Source organism: Rhea pennata, chromosome 3 (genome assembly GCF_028389875.1).
Source record: "Rhea pennata isolate bPtePen1 chromosome 3, bPtePen1.pri, whole genome shotgun sequence".
In the NCBI taxonomy this organism is placed as follows: domain Eukaryota; kingdom Metazoa; phylum Chordata; class Aves; order Rheiformes; family Rheidae; genus Rhea; species Rhea pennata.
This window is the reverse complement of record NC_084665.1, coordinates 91,834,437-91,854,312: the sequence shown is the minus strand read 5'-3', so window position 1 is coordinate 91,854,312 and position 19,876 is coordinate 91,834,437. Positions and strand designations below refer to the sequence as shown.

The 19,876-nt window shown below is 39.6% G+C and overlaps 2 protein-coding genes across 3 annotated transcripts in view; one reads left to right on the top strand and one right to left on the bottom strand.

Moving 5' to 3' along the window:
- Positions 1-8,399, top strand: part of DOP1A (DOP1 leucine zipper like protein A) — a 62,043-nt gene extending 53,644 nt beyond the window's left edge. The window contains exons 34-38 of one of the 2 annotated variants that reach the window (XM_062572804.1): positions 793-848; positions 1,732-1,896; positions 3,408-3,537; positions 5,315-5,374; positions 7,584-8,399. In XM_062572804.1, coding sequence (XP_062428788.1) covers positions 793-848; positions 1,732-1,896; positions 3,408-3,537; positions 5,315-5,374; positions 7,584-7,889 — 717 coding nt within the window. In that variant the 3' untranslated portion in view covers positions 7,890-8,399. The remainder of the gene's footprint in view (positions 1-792; positions 849-1,731; positions 1,897-3,407; positions 3,538-5,314; positions 5,375-7,583) is intronic. The other variant, XM_062572805.1, reaches the window with a different exon arrangement.
- Positions 8,359-19,844, bottom strand: PGM3 (phosphoglucomutase 3). Its single transcript, XM_062572803.1, has 12 exons — positions 19,475-19,844; positions 18,653-18,837; positions 18,146-18,213; positions 17,708-17,841; positions 17,340-17,541; positions 14,713-14,870; positions 13,599-13,682; positions 12,732-12,830; positions 12,445-12,561; positions 11,622-11,744; positions 10,027-10,200; positions 8,359-9,361 (listed from the first exon to the last, which is right to left on the bottom strand). Exons 1-12 carry the CDS (start codon positions 19,676-19,678, stop codon positions 9,275-9,277), a joined length of 1,635 nt encoding a protein of 544 aa, XP_062428787.1. The 5' UTR covers positions 19,679-19,844; the 3' UTR covers positions 8,359-9,274.
- Positions 19,845-19,876: the final 32 nt, after the last annotated feature.

Here is a 19,876-nt window from a genome sequence, read left to right as displayed (position 1 = left end):
GCAACCATCTGGGTTTCAGTTGTGGTGTTGCTTTGGGAATGAGTATGGAGGGGAATGGCTGGTTCATCTTGTAGTCCGTTTAGCCTGTTAGCCAAGTAATTCCTAAGGGACTGGTTAACCTAAAATGCCAAGTAGAATCATTGCTGTGATTTTTTTATTATTATTTTATCTGCTGGAGGCTAAGTTAGGCCTTTGTTAACCATTAATCTAAGCAACAGAAGGAATGAAGCTACATAAAATATTTTAAAAACTGGCAATAGGCTTATTTAAACTTGAGCCTGTCAATGGCATAAATATTAGGAATCCCATTCTACTAAGATCTGCTCAGAGCTGAGAGCAGCATGGCACCCTGATTCTTCTGCTGTCTGCTGGCACTGATGCAAGTTACAGCAGTCTAGGAACTACTTTCAGTGGACAAGACTTTGTCATCTCCAGGGGCTCACGCTTGAACTTGACTGTTCCTTTATATTATTAGTTATCTAGTTTCCTTTTAGTGTTAGTGTTCTTTGGGTCCTCTTTCTGGGTAGTGGAAGGGATTGGCCTGTGAGAGCTTTTCTGGCCATCAAATAGCCAGCTTATGTGGCCCCTGCACTACTTGAGCTATATGTATGAGTTGAAGGAGTTCCAGGGTGTCAGGGACCATTCGTAGTTCAGTGAGTTGTTTCATCATCCATGAATGGAAAAAGCTCCAAAAAGCAGTTCTTCTAAGGCTTATTCCTCAGACTTTCCTACAGAATTTTACATCACAGTATGTAAAAAAATGGTATTAAAATACAGCATTTGATTTTTCAGGTACAAGTGTTTCTGTTGATGGAACAGGAGCTAACTGCGGATGAAGACATTTCCAGGTAAACTTAAACTGAATTTCCTGCCTGTTTAACTTGATAATGATCTGCAATCTTCTGACATGCTGATGGACAGCTGAATTATTTTTAAAATAGTTTGTCTTCAAAAAATTTTCAAGTTCAAAATAAAAGGAGAAGCAGAGTATTCCAGTCTGACCAAGGACATACTGTTCAGATTATTCTTCTTGAAAGGCAAAACAAACAAACAAAAAAAAATACTACTATCACCTTACTCAAAATCATGCAATAGAGGTACATTATTTTCTACAGTCCTAGTCTTGCTGACTAAAATGATACTACTTTTGTAACTAAAATGTGTGTAGTATGACCTTACAGCTTTTTTGTATCATATGAATATTTTAATAAGGTTGACGGAGTATTTACAAAAAAAATCTAATAAAAATTTTATTTCTTCCAGTGTTATAAAGGCATGAGGATGAGTTAAGGTTTTTTCTAGTTTCATTATCTGTTTCCGTCCCATCCACTCTTTACACAGTATGATTCAATTTCAGTCAATTCTAACAGAAGAAGCAGATTTTGCAAAAGAATGAGGAGTTGGATGCCCAAGTTCTGTCTGTCATTTTTACTTAGTTTCTCTTTATTCTTTTGGAGATTCTTTCCCTAAGATACAGTAAAATCCCCGTGACTTGCAAGGTAGGACTTGCTCTTAATTTTGATGGCTGATGGGGATCAGATGCAGCGTAATGCATTTAAACATAAACTGCAAGCATAGCAAAGATCTGCAATGTTCTATTTTGATTTATGGAATCAGATTTAAACTAGTTAATAAAGAGTTTTATGTTTATAAAGGCAAATGCAGAAAGAGGATCTTCCCAAAACAGCAGAAAGCCATTATGACTCACCTGCCCTCTATACTTTATTTTAGAACTTCTGGCCCATCTGTTGCTGGTCTGGAGACAACATACACAGGGGGCAATGGTTTCTCCACATCCTACAATAGCCAGAGATGGTTGAACCTGTACCTGTCTGCTTGCAAATTTCTGGATTTGGCCCTAGCATTACCATCTGAAAACCTTCCTCAATTTCAGATGTAAGTAAAAGAGGCTATAATTTAGGTTTTGGGATGCTTAACTGTTTTTTGGTAAAACTCTAGTGTTTAAAATCTTTGTTTTCCTTTCTCTTTCTGGCTTTCATCCCAAAGTAGCCCACAAGGTATTCCCTCCCTGTGTCAATGCAGTCCCCAGAGCAAATGATGCTAGGCTGCAGATGAGTTTTAAGCTGTTTTTGTTCAGCATGTGACTGGAGGTTCTCCACAGTTGTGAGCTAATCAGGAATAGTAATGATTTATTTTATTTTTAATGAATTTAGTTGCAGTAATGTCCAGGAACCCAAAATACACCCATGTATCTCAATGACTAAAGCATCAGATCAGAAGACTGTATAATCTCAATATGACTTCACTTAAAATATTCCTGCCTTATTTGACTGGAAGACGTGTCAACAAACCTGCTTGTGAAGGAGGCATAGATTATTCTTGGTCAGTAGTTGTTTCTGTCTGCAAGCTATTTTCCCTCAGCAGTCCTGTTCTGTTGCAAAAAATCAATGCAAAGCAACTGGCTTTGCATTTACTGGAGACCCCAGAAACAAGAGGCAGCACAGGACAGAACAACATATCTCATCTCTTCTGTTACATTGCACAGTAGTGACCAGCTAAGCGCTACTGCCCTGGCACAGATCTGTAGACGTTTGGTCAACTCTAATTTTCCTGTTACTCAGAAGATTCTCATGTAGGGAGGAGAGAGTTTGCACACACTGTGTCAGTTCGTGCCCTGTAGTACTCTGAAGTGCAAAACTAATCTTGAATGTTTTTTGATTTGGGGAGTTCATTCGCAATTCTCATTGAATTTTCCATGCTGTTCTGCTTCTCATTATTAGCCAAATTGGTTTTATTAAAATATTTCTCCATAGTCATTAGTGTGTATTTCTGCAAAGACTGTAGTCATGCGGAATCACTCTCTCTTTTTATGATGTTCTCACCGCAGCTTGGACTGAATCATTAAGGAAAGAAACTTTGATTCCCTTTATAGTGTATGATGCAACTAACCAATCTTTACAGTGTAGCGAGGGGAAGCAGAGGGGAAAGGTCCATCTGAGCCTACTGGCACTTGAATAGATAAAATAAATGAGCTTCTGTTATCAACAGAGTATATTGAGAACATTTGATGTGTTATAGTAAACACTGCACTTGTGCAGCAAAATGTTTTAGATAACTTGCATGTTTTACAATTCAGAACTACTTTCAGTTCCCTTGTACACAATAGAGATGTGAATGCTGCTACTTTTAGCTTCTCTGCCCCTTCTTGCTTTTGGTATACTTTAATATTTTAAGAAATTATAAAGGAGAAAGCAAATGCTCCTTTTTTCAACCATGTTATCTCTTCCTTTTCAGAATATGGCTTTCCTATTCTATCTTGACAAGGTTTCTTTTTCTTATTTCTTTAAAATTTAGTTCAACTACCTCATCCTGTCATACTCTTAGATCTAGCAGAAAAGTGTGCATGTTCAGTAAGGATAATGTCTGCTTATGCTATCTTGTGGCAGGTATCGTTGGGCTTTTATTCCAGAAGCATCAGATGATTCGGGCTTGGAGGTACGAAGACAGGGCACTCATCAAAGAGAATTTAAACCATATGTGGTACGTCTAGCAAAACTGCTGCGAAAAAGAGCGAAGGTTTGTCACTTTCTTCCAGTTTCCCTTTGCACTGAAAACTTTTGCGTTCAGTAACTTGCAGCACTTTTTTGTTTGTGTTTGGTTTTGTTTTGATGGAAAATGGAAAGGAGGTTATCTAGAGTGGGAGATTTCCACTGGAGCAGCCTCAGGTCAGCACTGGGCAAAAAACATACGCAGGTATGAAGAAGATGACTCTGCTCAGTGGCTTTGGAGTATCCAATTAAAAAACACTTATTTGAGTAAAGAGTAGAATGTACCTCAAAGTCTAATACATTTTGATGCAAAAATCATTTTCAGATGGTCAGATTTCAAATCATTTATGTAGCTACTAGTATAATTATCTTTTGGGGTAGAAAAACATTTTTGTTCCTATTAACCTCATTAAATTATTTAGAAAACAGTGTTGCCTTTCCATAAATGAGAGAACCACAGAATCCCAAGAGTTTTGAAACTGTGCAGAGCCAGGGAGGGCTGTTTCCTGCCCTGAGGCAGTGGGAATGAAAGGGAGAAGCAGGGAGCAGTAGAAACAGTTCTGGTGGGAAATGGGCTGTATAATTTGTAAACTAGGAGTGGAATTAGAGGCCTCATTATGTTGGTATGTGAGATATTGTAAAAACCCTTGTTTGGTTAGGGGTGGAGGCCTGATGAGCTGATGAAAGCTGACCAAACCCTGTCCCAGAGAGCACTTTTCTGCTGCCATAAAGAAAGAAAAATGAAAAGGGATACTTTGCTGCTCCTTCTGCGAGGACAGACTCTTCCAGGCAGGCACTTTGGCTCACTGGCAAAGGCTGCCTGGCTGGGCCAGGGAAAGAGGGACTCAGTCATATGGGAGAAATGTTTTCGTTAGATTAAAAAAAAAACACTACTGACATGCAAGTGGTACATAAAGTTTAGTGATAACTTAGCTGCAGATGGACCTAAACTAGTTAGCAAAGGCTTGCAGCTTTAGGGAATAAAACAAGTATTTGATGCATATCTACAGTTTTCATGTTACTGTCTTTGAAAATAAGATGAAAATGTTCTTCTCCTAACAACATGTAAAAGGAGTAACAAGTTTTAACAGGCTGCTAATCAGATGTAGCCTCTGACCCTGATGCTTTCTGTTGTGTTCTATACCTGTTAGAAAGTTATCACATTCCAAATAATGTCTCTGCATCAATTATAAAATATACATGCTGGTAAGTACTATATGCTGAGGTATAGGCGTGAAGGGAGGGTTTCCACAATATGCTTCAGGGAGATACAAAACTTCCAGAATTTCTGAAACCCTGTAGTCAAGGCAGCAGTTGCACGTTTTGAACCAAAACTGGGGATATGAGGATGAGATAAAAATGAGGTAATGAATACTGGTGTCCAGGCCATTTCCTTTTTGTGCAGAGGAGAATACTGTTGTATGTAGCTGTGTGCTTCTCTTAGAAAATACTATTTCTGAGCAAAATGTTTCAGTTGACCTTAATTGTACTTCAGGACACTCTGACTGTGACTAATACTCAGACACGCACAGTATGGTATTTGTTCTCTGAAAGAAATGTGCTTTAAACTTCCTTTGACACTGCTGGCAATAAACAGAAGAACAAACTGTCAGTGCTATTATTGTCTAATAGTGTCTTGGCCCCACTAGCTCCAGTGTGATGATTCTGGATAATGGATTCTTTGGGATGGATGATTTTTTTGCTGAAAAAATAGCACCCAACAAACTAACTGCACAGCCTTCATGGCAAAGTATTATTTTGATATATGAAATGCAGTCTGAAAGTTCTCCTCTTTCCTTCCACAGGACAAACAGGAGGACTTTAAGACGATGGTTTTGGAGGGATTGGAGATGGCCAAGCATCAGGTGAGGGTGGCCTTTGATGCTTGAGTTTTGAAATGAACTTACCATAATACCATCACCTTGCAGCCCTGGTAGTATCTAGCCTTCAGTGAGAAGTGACAGAGAGATGAGTCTTTTTAGGACAAAGTTGAGAGATTGTGAAGTGAAATAATCACAGGTTCCCATATTTTTAACTTAGTTTCCTACATCAAATAGATTACCAAAAAATAGTTCAAAAGGACTATCACCGTAAATTATTCTAGAATTATAACAAATTTTGCCACACACAATCCCTAATGTGGTCTCTGTTAAATTACCTGTTTAAGTATCTGACAGATCAGTTGTGTTTTCTAAGCTACTGCTGTGAGGAAATGGCTTGGATGGATTTGTATTTCATTGCTCACTTAGAGTGAGAGAATTGGTATTGGTACACAGACACCATCTAGCTGGCTTCTTGGTAGCACTAACACTTGGTGTATGCTGCCACTACTCTGTGTTCATCACTGGGTTATACAAAGTGGTGGAATGAGAATCAGTACTATAAATTCTTTCTTCTGTGAATCCAGTCCAAAGTGAGTTAATTTTGAAAGTTTTAAAGGAGAAAGTTTTAAAATTAAAAACCTTTTTTAAAGTAGGCATCAACTCTTTCTATCATGGAATGCAGTGTTTGTATTGTTCCAGTTTATTAGGTAGCCTTTTGTTTCTTGGAACTTTGTAGGGAATAAATGGTACAACTAGAATAGTCATCTCCCATGATGGGGAGCCAAACAGAACCAAAATAAAATACTAATCTAATCACTTTTTATGAAACAGATATCATGAGGGCTCCCGAATTGGAAAAGACAGTTTCTTTCACTTAAAGGGCAAAATGGTTTTTGTAAAAAAAAAAAAAGTGATTCCCTGAATAAACCTCTTTGCTCAAAGGCTGCACAGTCAAAAACCTTTCCTTTACACTCTCCTCCCATTGGTATTTTTTTCTTTCCGTTCATTCTCTTTTCCTTAAAACACCTGCTCTGCCTGCAACCACAGCCATGCAGTGTGGGGGATTCTCGGGAGCTCTCCTTGGCCCCTTCCCCAGCAGATGCATTGCAGGAGCAGTGGCGGGAGGCGCTGCACAGAGGCAGAGCAGGATGTGGCTCTCACTGGTGCTTCCCTTTTCTCTTTCCTCCTGGAATAAAAAAAAAACAGTATTGTTGGACCTCTACTTCATGGCATTTAACTCTCCTATACTAACCTAACATCAATCATAGTCCAAACAAGGAGTTTCTAGTTTAATGTTATCTTATTTTGTAGATTTGAATATGATTTTTGAGTTAAAAAAGGAAATAAAAAGTTGACTGTCGTGTAAGCAGCAGGGTATTAGTGCTCGGATGTTTTAGCGTACAGATATTTAAGTTAACTCTAAATATGGTTATACGAGCATACTGACAGACTCCCTGTAAGCACTCCCTCGTATGTGACTGCTGCCTTCACTGGTGGGGTTCCAGAAATCTCTCCCTTGAAATTCCCCCCATAGGTGGGAGGTGTGTAACCAAGGCTTGGAGGGAACCCATGATGACTACTTGAACTGCTTTCCTTTGTGAAAACCAATGTCTGCTCAGAGCCTTCGTGGGCGTTAATAGCCATGTCTTCGTCCTTCTGAAAACTCAACACTCTAGTTCAAAGTGAAGATATTCAGTCTCTATTCTAACTTCTTTTAGGTTTTATTTATCAGCACTGATGCTGGCAGTAGGGCGAAACATGAATGTTGCTATCAAAAATTGGCCTGCTTTAGAAAGCAACTTAGCCAGCACACGACTTTTCCAAGCAGCTGCAGTGCTGGGAGTAACATCAACTTTGGCTGTGTCTGCATTAGCCAGTGGGACGTGGCAGCAGGAGCAGCTGTGTCGAGCAGCACAGCAGTGCCAGGGCCTGACACATGCTGCGAGGCCTGGCTTGCTTTGGGCCAGCGCCAGGCTGAGGCGGCGGACTGCAGCATCTGCTGGCAGCTGGGCACAGCTTTCACTTTAGTCCAGCCTGTGTCATCCTGGCCACTGCCACCACACAACAAAGCATGGCAGGGGACAGGAGCAGGAGCTCTGCTGCAAAAGCTGTTTTCTAGTAGGTGCACGTTTTGTTAAGACTATTCTATGGACTATGGAAAAATACCTGCTGGGCATTACGGTCTGTTTTGTTTGTACCTGTACTTTTTATGTTCTGTCCTGTATTGTTTCATGTTTCTCTCTATTTACAGAAAAACCCAGAGGAGGAGAGCTCAGGGAAAATGTTAAGCTGGGAACCCGGTCACTTACTTCTAACCATCTACACTGTTCGCAGCATTGAGCAGCTTTTACCTTTCTTTAATGTACTGAGCCAAGTTTTTAACAGCAAAGTCACAAGCAGATGTGCTAGACACTCAGGGAGCCCTGTCCTTTACCCCAACTCTTTTCCCAATAAGGACATAAAAATGGAGAATCTCAAGACATTCTCCAGCAAAGCAAGGCAAAAAATTGAAGAGATGGTTGAGAAGGATTTTCTTGAAGGTGTCATAAAAACATGAGCTAAAATGGTACCATTCATCTTATATGTAACTATTTAAATGAAATACTGTATCTTTCCAAGTTGTATAGTATTCTTTTCTTACTTTGTATGTAATGAAATACTTACTTAATGTTGTATTTAATTTAAATATTTGTAAATAAGAGAAGAGTTCTGGATGTGGCCTGAATCAAGTTTAAATATTGGTGGCTCATATTGATTATGGTGCCTACTATTTACAGTACACTTGTTTTTGTTGTCTTGAGGTCTGTCTAAAAAAAAAAAAAAACTAAACAATACAAGGTGCACATTTTTTTTTTTCAATTTGTTTCCAGTTTATTTTTGTTGTCTGGGTTTTTTTGACTTACCGGAACTTACTTACACTTATTTGGCAATCTGGAAAATGCCATCATACCAGGAATTAATATAGAACTAAAATGAAAAAAAAAAAAACCTTTGCCAGAGGTAGATAGCCACAACTGAAACGTATGGATTTGTAATACGTATATATTTAAAATATTACAGCCTATTAGGCCAGCTCCTTCAAACTGGTGGGGAGGGGGGTATCACAAACTTGTCTCTGTCCCCCTCCATCTTAAAAACTGAGAAATGCTTTAATAGCATTGTCATGATTTCATGTATACATTTCACATACATAATTTCATAAAAACAATTTTTCTAATGAAGACATTGCAATAATATGCTGTTTGTTTTCAAATGGTGTTTTTTACTATAGTGTTCTCTGTGAACTAACCTATATTGCCGCTGAGTGATGATGATGTTTGCCCATAGGGGATGGCGTTGCTGTGGCAATACTGAAAGTGATGTTTCTGCAGTAGTAAAGCTGTGTTAAGCTACTGTAAGCACAGTTGCAACAGAGCTAGAGTTATGCACAGCTACTGCAAGTGTACTGCAGGCAGTACACTTGATAGCAGCAAGGCCTTAAGCATCAATGGAGCCTCTGCACTAGCCCAAACCCTAATCTGGGGTGGCTAATCTCCCTTGTAATGCGCTGTTAGGGGAAGGGTTAATAATAACCAGATTATTGCTAGTAGAAAAGATGAGTCTTCATGCTTAGAAGACTGGAGTTGTAGCCTCCCTTCTGGACAGGAACAGGCCACTGTCTGTCAAGAAGTGACACTCAAGGCACACATTTGCTTGCATCTAGCTCCATTCAACTTCAGAAGTTAGGTAAATGAGGAGGGGGAAGACCCAAGAGCAAGAGCATATTATTAAGTGGTAAGTTACCAACAAGGTAAGAAATAATAGGGAGAAAAATATTGTGCTCAGTCCTGATTAATCCCTTTTACAATCAGTCAAGAATGGTTTGATATGTACACACTAACAAATGGTAAAGTAATATTGAATAAGTCAAGTTAGGAATTTTAACTGCAGTTATATCTGTTGTTATACAGGCTCGGGTGGTGTTCCTACTCCGCCAGCAAGATGGTAAACAGCCAGGCTTACTTCATGGGCAAGGGCATCAGCATTCTCCTACAAGATATTTAAAAAGTTAGTTACATTTTGTTGCAAATACCTTCACAAATATAAATTTAGATGATATATGCAGTAGTAAGGCAAGAGCTTTCTTGTTAATGCATGTGTTCCCTATCTTGCTCTGTCGTCTTCAGGTATCTTCTGCCAGTGTCTTGCTGGCTAGAAGAAGGGGATAGTACAGTGTGACATGGGAAGAGCAGAACCACTGATTTTGGTGACAGCTTTAAGCTTACATATGGACTAACTCTTAATTCCAGACAAAGTTTATTTTTGATTCTGCCCTTAAGAAATCATGCAGTTACTGACTGCCTCAGTAACTTGCTTTCTTTTTTTTAAATCTTGAGTACTCAGAAGGTTGACTGTCTTTTCAAAATCCTTCAGTGTCAGATATGCCTTTATAAATAAGGCATATATATACAATATAAATAAATATAAAAAACTTTTACAGGCAAACATTAAAAATAGGATTTTGTTTATAAAATCCTAAGAGATTTTTTTGTGATCACTAACTTTAAGTAACTTTTTTCCAAATTTAGGAATGGTTACATTTGATTAAACAACTAATATATCAACATACTTCTCCCGCCTACATCCAATGCTAATCAGAAAAATTGCAGAACTTAACCACATTCCCCCTTATAGACCTGCTGTTCAGTTCTGACCTGTTTGTCTGCTTCAGCATATATTCTAACTGTATCTTCTGTTCCTGATGGACGGACAAATGCTCGTGACGACTTGTACTTCTTCACAAGGGCATCAATTTGCTCTTGTAGCCCTGGAGGTGTAACCACACGCCTTTCTGCATCTGTTGTGCCAATAACTTGCCGGTCTGCAACCTACAACATCAGAAATAGATTTAACTTACTGCTGTGCTATAGCTGTACAATGAGAGCAGAAGAAAACAACAGATGAGACAGACTGAACTGCTTCAGTTTTTGATGCACTGCATTATCTTGAGCAAGACCTCAGCTTGAGAGCTGCCTGCTTAACTCAAAAGATTTTGGGATCCTTAAGACTCCTGCAAAGCTACTGCTCATCATGTATTAAGCAAGTCTTGATAGGATTCAGCCACTTAATCTGGAACGAGGGTCAGCTCTGGGACCGGGGGGCTCAACTGCCAGGCTGACCATGCCTCCTTGGTTAGCCTCCAAACTTCTCCCAGTAGATCAGAATGCTTACATGCTTTGCTCTGGTTAATTTAGACCCAAGAGTTTCCCTACTGTGTCCTTAAATCTAACAGAATGCTACCACATGGCAGTCTCTCTCCTCAGACCTGCAGGTCTTTTGAATATTGGCAAATACAAGGAAAAAAACATGACAGCTTGAGTACTTAATTTATATTTAATTTGTAAGAAGTTGAATATCAAGAAAAATTCATCCAGCTTAGGAGTTAGGGGCCTCTGAAAAATAGAATAGTAGAGTTCAGACTTTAGCTAGAACAAAGAGACTTGAACCTATGTCAGTCAAACTAATACTCTGATCCTTTTAAACACAGGCAAAAGTGAAATGTAAGCACTTATATTTTTTCTCCATAGGAGTTTGTTTATCCATCTAGTGTGCATCTTCAAGAAACACATCCCAGTTGCAGGTCTGAAAGAAAAGTTGCAGCAATGCTGCAATCCTCTCCCTAGCATTTAGAGTTCTTCTCAGCCCACCAGGTTTTGAGACTATCAGAAAAAAAACCTTCCAATTTTTGTTTTCCATACCAAAAGGCACCTGCTGAGTTACAGAGTTCTGCGTCCCTGTTGTGGGCTTGAAGTCCTAATCATTCAATCTGCTTGTTCCTTTGTGTGAAAAGCATAAGTAAATTTAAGAAAATGTTTCAGAGGCAATGTTAACAAACCCCCTCATCACCAGAGAGAATGTGAGACAGAAGGTATCTATGAACAATAGCACTACTGTATATAACCACTGATGTTAATTTGCACTCACTGTAAATTCAAAATAACAAGCCACTTTCCCATCTCAATTTTTGTTAGGGCTTTTCCATTTAAAACACAGTTGTTATTTCATCATATGTTTGTCACATTTTTTTTACTCCAAGTGAAATTCCAATCTTTTCTCTTTGCATTGTGCAGCTTATTCCAATGGGGCCTCTTAAGCCCAAAAATAAAGTGGGTTTTTTTGTGGGTTTTTTTTTTTTTTTTGAAGACCAACAAACAGACCAGGAGAAAGAGGAGGGAGCAAGGGAGAGGGAGGGAGGGCTGTACGACACTGCCGTAACCTGAGCCAGCACCAAGTACTGACATGCACTAACCTGAACTGTGAGTAGCCGATTTGGAAGGTCGGAGTAGATGGCATCCCACTGTTGCACAGTAAGACCTTTCAAAGCCAGGATTGCTTCAATAACCAGCATGTCTGAGATAGCATCGCCAACTGTCTATTAATGGGGGCAGAGAGGAGAAATAAAATGGTGAAATCAACAGTGAAGAAATGTAGGCATGATCTCATCAGTAAGTTTCCACCTGAAGAGAGTGAAAATGAAGCCAGGCTGACTTGCTGCAGGCAGGGGGTTGTTCTCACTACAATACAGCAGAAGAGTCACATAACTGTTAGAACAAACAGCATAATTGTACAGTTCTGCCAAGGCAAGTGCTAGTCATCACCTTTTCTGATAAGGACCAGCACATCATCTTTGTTCAGGGGTCAGGCTGCTTGAAGCTGACCTGTGACATTTGATTTGGCACTACTCCTGAGGAATAATGTCTGTGCTAACACAGGGATTCCCACGCCGTGTGGACATGGCCACTGGAATATCTCCCCTCCTTCCTTCACAAAGGATAGTGAAAAGCATTAGTGGAAAGATTACTTTTTACTGAACTAAGTCACATATTATCACTATTTTAATGCCATCCAATTTCCTCTTTTATTTGTTCTGAACCCAAAAGGCTATACCAGATAAAGGTATTCTACATTCATTCATGTAGAAAGCATCTTTCTCAATAAAACTGGCACTGATGTGCCCTTTTTCCTCTTTCCCTTTCATTGCTTCCTACTCCAGTGGTCCCTGGCAGCAGCCTCACAGGTTCTACTAAACAGGGTTAGCCCATGCCTGTCAACATACTTCTCTCAGCTTTTACCTGATTAATCAGGTCAATCATGTTTTCAAGCATCTTTGCTGCTTCTCTTCTTTCATCATCTTTTTCCTCTTTTGCCAGTTGTCTTATTTTAGTTTCAGCAGCTTTACTAAATACTACCTAGAACAAAAAGGTCAGAGCTTGTCATCATCAACACATATCAAGAACTGAGACACATGCAACAATGAGGAGGAAAAAAAAAAACAAAAAACAAACACCACTCTGGGTAATTTGATTATATTTTTGTACATGTTGACTGCAATTCTTGCATGTTACACACACATACTTACTGTGCCATGTCCGTTTGCCTCAAAGTACACACCAACATCAAACTCCTGGGCCTTGTGATGTAGGTGTTTCACTCCTGTTTTGACACAGTGAACAGGTATCTACAACCCAAAGATATACACAGAAAATACACAATCAGTCACAGGTGGCTGGTAACTGCAGGTGAGGTAACAATTAAAAAACACAGTAATTCAGAAAGTGCCAGGAACTTAGCAACCCAAGTGGACAGTTACTAACCAATCTGCGTTTCACAACTACTGATTTCCCAGAGCTCAAATTATCCACTGCTTCTGCAGCTTGGATTTAAAAGAGGTTTTTCATTTCTTCAAATGGACATAAAGGCTGATTTAAAAAACAAAATAAATAAACAAAAACACACAGATGCACATACACACGCACTCCATGAAAACTCCCACTTATTCAATGGTTTCAGGGAACATAACAGTTTTCTAACCAAATTGAAATACCTCAGCTCAGTTTTTGCCAACAGCCAACCACATTTCAATAGCAAACAACATTCAGCCTGTTGCAAAAATGAAGTCTCAATGTATCAAAGAGCCTTTACTGACTCACTTCTTTGCAAAGCCCTAAACTTCTGCAATTCCAGAAGTAACAGAGAATTTTGTTTAACTTTTGCCTATTTTTTTTTAATCAGTAAAATCTGGCTAGAACTTTTTGAACTTTGCTCCTATGGGTCTCCTTTACCACCAAGAATTTAGTAACTAGTACAGATTTGAAAGAATCAATAATATAATTGGACTCAATTGGACTCCTAGTAATTGCACTGTAACAGCATTTATTAAAAAATGAAACACTCTTTACACTAAACAGCATTTGCAGAAAACTACCAGGAAGAGACTGGAATATACCTTAATTGTTTCCTCAAGAAAGCGTGTTGAACTCCCATTGGCATATGCTGTCTGTACCACTGCCATCTTTAAAGTCTGTTCCACCTGAACAAACCAAGAAGTGTGCTTTACTGTCTGACACACACAGAGGAGTGGGATACATAGAAAAATAAATCAGAATTATTCAGTGGTGTGTAAGACCAAACTACATTCTCCTACAGGCACAAAGTCCTGGGCATCAGAGGAAGGTACTAGCTCATAGACCAAACACTTATATATTTAGGATAACAAATTCCATCTACATGTTTGTATATCACATTTTTAGTGGCTGGCTTGAAGCAGCTCTCCATCCAGTCACCTTCTTAGGCTCTCCTCACCATTCTTCAGATTCAGCAAGCTCAGTGCATTGACTAGACACATGGAGCCATATTCATACATAGGGCCATATTCAAAAGCAACAAATTTGAAGCTTCTAGAACAAAGCAAGCAGAGGCTGGTGGTAAGCACATTCTCATTGGCCAGCATTTTCATCACTGTGTAAGAAACAAACCACTATCACAGAAACCAGAACCTGTATAACTTATTTAGGTTTAGTCTTACAGACACCAACAACATCTAGGAAGGCTTCTGAAAAAGAAAGGCTTTTTTCTATATCCCTGGAAGGGGGAGAGGGTGGTATGCTGCAAATAATTAGTTATAGAAGACGCCATGACAACATATAAACTACAGGATCATCACAAACAAGTTCTCAGACGAATGAATTGTTCCATGTTCATAAAGCTTCACAGAAAAGCTGAGTTAAGAACTTAAGTACTTAATGAAAGGTACCAAAACAAAGGAAATGGTATAACACTACACTGTACATGAAAACTGGAAAAAGTTCTCTTTCACTAAGAAAAGCTTCAAGGTTAAGATTTCACTGCTCAGATTTTTATTTAGAGCATGGAAGTTACTCCTTTATAAAAGCAACATTTTTGGCATACCAGTGAGGAACAGAAATGATCTCTTTCTAAACTTCAGGTTCACTTTAGTCAGATCTGAAAAGATCATATATACAGAAACACAGAGCTTCTCTAGAGTATGTTACACTTTGCCAAATTAAAATATCAACATTCATTTCATATGCTAAAGTTACCTTGACAAGAAGTTCTTTAAGGAATATACTAATTAAAGTAGCTATTTTATCTCCATCGATTAGGTGAAAATGGTCAGTTGGGTCCTTATAGTAATAAACAATTCTATCTCCATCTCCATCAAGTGAGCAGCATCTCTCATTAGGCTTCATGTCTAGCCCTAGTGCACAATTAATAAATGCAAATTAGAGACAGAAAAAGATACAAAATGTTTAATTCCAGTGTGGACCACATGCAGAAATTAGTTCTGTGCAGACGCATACAAAAGTAACGCTCAAAAGGCAAGACATCGCCTTGAGTGAAACAACAAGGAGGCTGTACAGAATGGCAAATGCAAAATACATACTCATTTCAAAAAAAATACAGTGAACTCAAAAATGCAAGTTCTCTGAAGCTTTGTTGTGCTACACCTTCTCATGAGGTGTATATGAAAATCAATCCCAGAACTACAGCATGTAGTAACATCTTAGTAAACTTTGGACAGAAATGCTGAACATCGGTTATGGCAGGAGAACAAAATCGTGAAAGAAAAACATCCACACCCCTCATAGTCACCATTGAGTTAACTGCAGGAGCCACATCACCTGTGGATGGCAGCCAATTGCCTTTCTCCACAATAGGGCAGAGCAAGTGGATGTTTGCACAGGGAGTCTGAGGCAGCAACTTGCTGACTTTAGCCCTTCCCTGCAGCACCTCTGAGCACAGGCTGCAGCTTCGGGCACGCCTCTGGGCACAGAGCAACAATCACCTGCATTTCCTGACAAGTGGTAAATCCACTGTATGCTCCTGGTGTCATCTCATCATCCATCTCACCCTCCAAAATACATGTCAATTAAGCATTTTTCTCTTGCATCAAGAACTTTTTCTTCAAAATATATTTTAGGCCTGTTTTAATTTTAACCCATTCCCACCTGCTAGCCTGTGCCTCCCATTTGCTTTTCACGCACAAGACTCGCTCTCTTAACAGACAAGCATGCATACCCACATCAGTGACATCATCATCAAAGTGGCAAGACATGGCAAAAAAATTCTACCATCACCACAATCTCCACTGTACAACAACCATCATCACAGTATCTCAGAGCTGTACAAAACATATACAAGTGGATCTGCTGATTATAATATAAACACCTCATGTTTAGTTTACTTGATATTTAATGTATGCAACCATGTATATAATGTGTGAGCCAGAACCTGCCTCAAAACGTCTTCTAGTACTATTCAAAACTGCTTCACACTAACACGGAAACAACTAGGAAGCAGTCACCATCTGACACAGCGGTGCCACACAAAAATGATCTGGTCTTTTCTTAAGGTAAATTTTGCTTTTCTCCAAAGTTGTGGCCAAGATTGTTCCTCGTGTTAACCTCACAGTTCCTTTCTCAGAAACTGTGCAGCTGACTACCTCCTGGGCTGATCTGAGAGGCCTTCAGGAACTCATCATGGAGTACCGAAGGATATACTTCACCCTGCAGCTGCTTGTTGGAGAAGCATGTTTTAGCACACAGCCAGGAGACAGGAAAAGGAAAACTGGGTAATGCCCACACTGCTGACATCTTCTGTCCTTCAGAGCATAGAAAATGCCCCAATATTTCCCTCTTCCTTCTCCTGCACATCCACAATGATACAGTTCAAATGCAATTAGGGAGGTATGGCTAACACGTCCTACTGCCTATGAGATATTCAAGCTGAAATGTGAGTTAATGACAATTACAAGTTTCAAGAGGTTAAGACTCACAATTTTAAATTTGGATTTTAAATTGGGAGCTGTCACCATACTTCAGAGAAGTCAGCTGATTTATTTCAGTGACTGATTATGAAACCATATTTTCTTTTCAGAACACAACCCTGTGCAGAAATGAGAAAGGAGTCTTCTGTCACTCCTCCTTCAAACCAGAATCTAGATACAATACATGAGCATCCATTCCCAGCAGGGATTGCCACTGTGCCATTTCTTTTTCAGCATTTTTCCAGTAAGCAAGCAGCATGGCAAAAGAGAAATGCAACTGTAGCTTGGTGTTCAACTTTAGCTAACAGTTACAGGGGGCATGCAGTTGTCCTAACAGAGAACCCAGTTTAGTAATGATCTAGTACTCAAACTAGCTCACTCTTCCAGTTCGGGGATTTTATTTTATGCATTTTCCAGGAATATGGTTCAAGTCATTTTTTCACTGACTTCTGTAAATTAGTCCGTTTGCTGGTACAAGGGTGCTATTTATCCCAGCTGTTCCTCAGGAGCCTGAAAAAGTGCATGCAAGGCCAGCCCAAAACTTAAATGTTTCTTGATAATACAAAGAGGTAAAAATTAGTTAGTCCTTGCCAATCTTTGGGCTCTGCCAAGAGCATTCAGACCAGACTGTCAAATATATTTCAGCCAGTTAGAGACACACTGTAGTCCTCCAAACAATGTAGACTAACATATTAGTCTATATATATATTTTTCTTTCTAAGGTTCTGCCAAAAACAGTTGTAGGATTCTCTTTTTCCATTTTGCAAGCAGAACCACTCATATAATCACTTAGTAAGACATCAGGGAATTCACCTAATCTGACAATGTTGTGCCATTGCTACACCCCGTACTTTCAGATCTGAAGAGGAGGTTAAAGATACAGAATTACTGACTACATACCCCTAGGTGGTTTCTGACGAACTTTTACATAATCTGCACCACATAAGTGATTGAGCTTCTCCTTGGTTCCATCATTATATAGGTGAATTAGTACTTCCTTTGGAAAGTAGCATGTCATCTCCATTAGTTTCTGGGCTCCTATTCCATTGGCACAATCAACCTTCAGATGCCTCTGACTATCTCCAGAGCTGGGAAAATTAGCCTAAGGGAAGAAGGCGGAAAGCGAACATATATTCTAGTGAAACCATAAATTCGCTCACCACACCTACAGACATGCTGAATTCAAAACTTTAGACCTGTTTTAGGCTAACAAACTGATAATAAACATTTTGTACATTTGCACAAAAACAACAATTAACAGTATTCACCTGTTTGATCAGTTCTACAAAAGCTTTGGATAGTTTCTGGTAATAACCTTCCAGCGTTGCTCTCCCATACTGTCCTTGGGTGTTTTGACAGCAGACCATGTAATGTAGTTGTGGTGTTGTCACCAGACCATAATCTAACACATAATAAAAGGCACAATATTCAGAAATATAGTTCTAAATTCATTCTTCCTTAGGGTCTTATAATATTTGCTACTCTACAGCAAACAGAAAAATGCAGCACAAGAAACCATATTAAAATTTTCAAGCTCTGTTATGGAAAGTACCACCACCCTGCATTAAACAATATAACTACTCTGAAAAAAAGACTGTTAAAAGCAAAACCAGAAATGGTATCTGGGCTACTGTGTTAGATCTACATAAGTAATTCATGTTTACACAAAAATATAAAATCAAACTGGAACTGAAAGCTCAACATACCATGGTATTGTCCACCTAGAATGGAGATACCATCTATTACTGACTGGGAAAGTTTCTTGCTGCTTGGTCTAGAAAAAAAAGAAAACACTTTATGGACTTTGGAAGGAAGTACATGTGGAGGATGACTGTCTTTATACTGTAGGGTCCTACTAAAAGAAAAGCTGAAAAACACTGCCTCAGAGAACTGCGAAGACAAGTAAACTTCTAAACACATTGATGTGACACCCACCCCCACCCACCCCCAAAAAAACTCCACTCGAGTATCTAGTTCAGAAGGCAGGCCAAAAGTTTTCATAATTATCAGGGAAGCTACTGTAGTAAGAACACTGGGAAAAAATGTTTTTATTGAAAAGAACATTTTCAGACTTGAATAATTACTTTAACAGGTACCAGACTAGGTGTAAAAATGTTCAATCTGGTTGTGGAGAGCTAAAATCCAATAACACCATGAACAAAACCCTGGCACCTCAATAAAAGCAACATGTATCTACAGTATTTTGCAATTACCTGGTGTCTCTACCAATAAAAACCAAAGCATCTTTGTGCAGGTTCACTGCTTCCTTTTGACAGATTTCAGTCATTACTTTCTGTAATTCTTGTTCCTCTGCATTTGCTAGCTGTGTAGCATATTCCTCCCACAAAGGATGCAACATTTCACCATGAGGATCGATCAGCTTTACACCATTATCTTCCTTAGAAGAAAACAGAATAAAATGTACTAAGCCTAAGACATGGACACTAAACTAAGTCTCTTTGAAGACAATCAAAACATATGGATTAACTAATTTCTTCAAACTTAGAGCACTTCTGGGAAGAAATGGCTTAGCTACCAAACCTGCATCAAACCCAAACAAGTAATGGGATCAGCGTATTAAGTCACCCGCCCCTCTCGTTATCATTTTGCTATGGAATTTATTTGACATTAAAATGAAATAATGGGAGATCCCATAACCTGTAATATCCCAACAGCAGCAGAAGCCTTATTGTCTTATTTTAACCACAATTTTTTTTTTTTTAATTAACAGATTTTGATAAAAGGTTCACCTTAAGGGTGCTTTTAGCTTGCCAACCTTACAAAAATCCCTACACTGCAGTGTTTACTTTTCCAAATGAGATAAAACGGCAGTACTGTATAGAAAGAAAAGCAACTTCAAAAATGCAAGCAATAGTATTTGCAGGGAGCAGTCTGCACACATGCCCGCACAAAGTGTATGAGCTTGCAAGATCTGGTCTCTGGGTACTTTCTGTTCCTACTGTTATGAAGAGCTTTGGCTCCACCAGACTGATCACAACTACTTCCTTATTTAAAATAATAAAGGTTGCTCTTACTTCAGGATTGTGAGATGCGGTGACCATGACGCCAATGGTGGAGCCGGTGGCTCTGGACCTGAGGACGGCCAGCAAGCCCATGCGGAACATGACATGATCGAGCCGCTCTGCCTTGGTGCGAAACCCGGCGGTGCCGTACTGAAGAGCGAGCCCAGCAGGCTTAGGGTGTAACGCGGAGGAGTTTTTAATCGCTGCGAAATCCATCTCTGAGAAGTGAAGGAGTACAGCTGCCAGGGAGCGGAGCGCCGCCAACGCAGCGCGTTTTGTGGTTACTTCACTGGGAAGCCCGCGGGTCTCTCAGCCCAGGGTCAGCGCAAACGCCGCTCATACCCCTCCAACGGACCGCGCCGCGATCCGGCCCGCGCGACCCTAACGGCCCCCTCCGCCCCGCCCCGCGCGCGC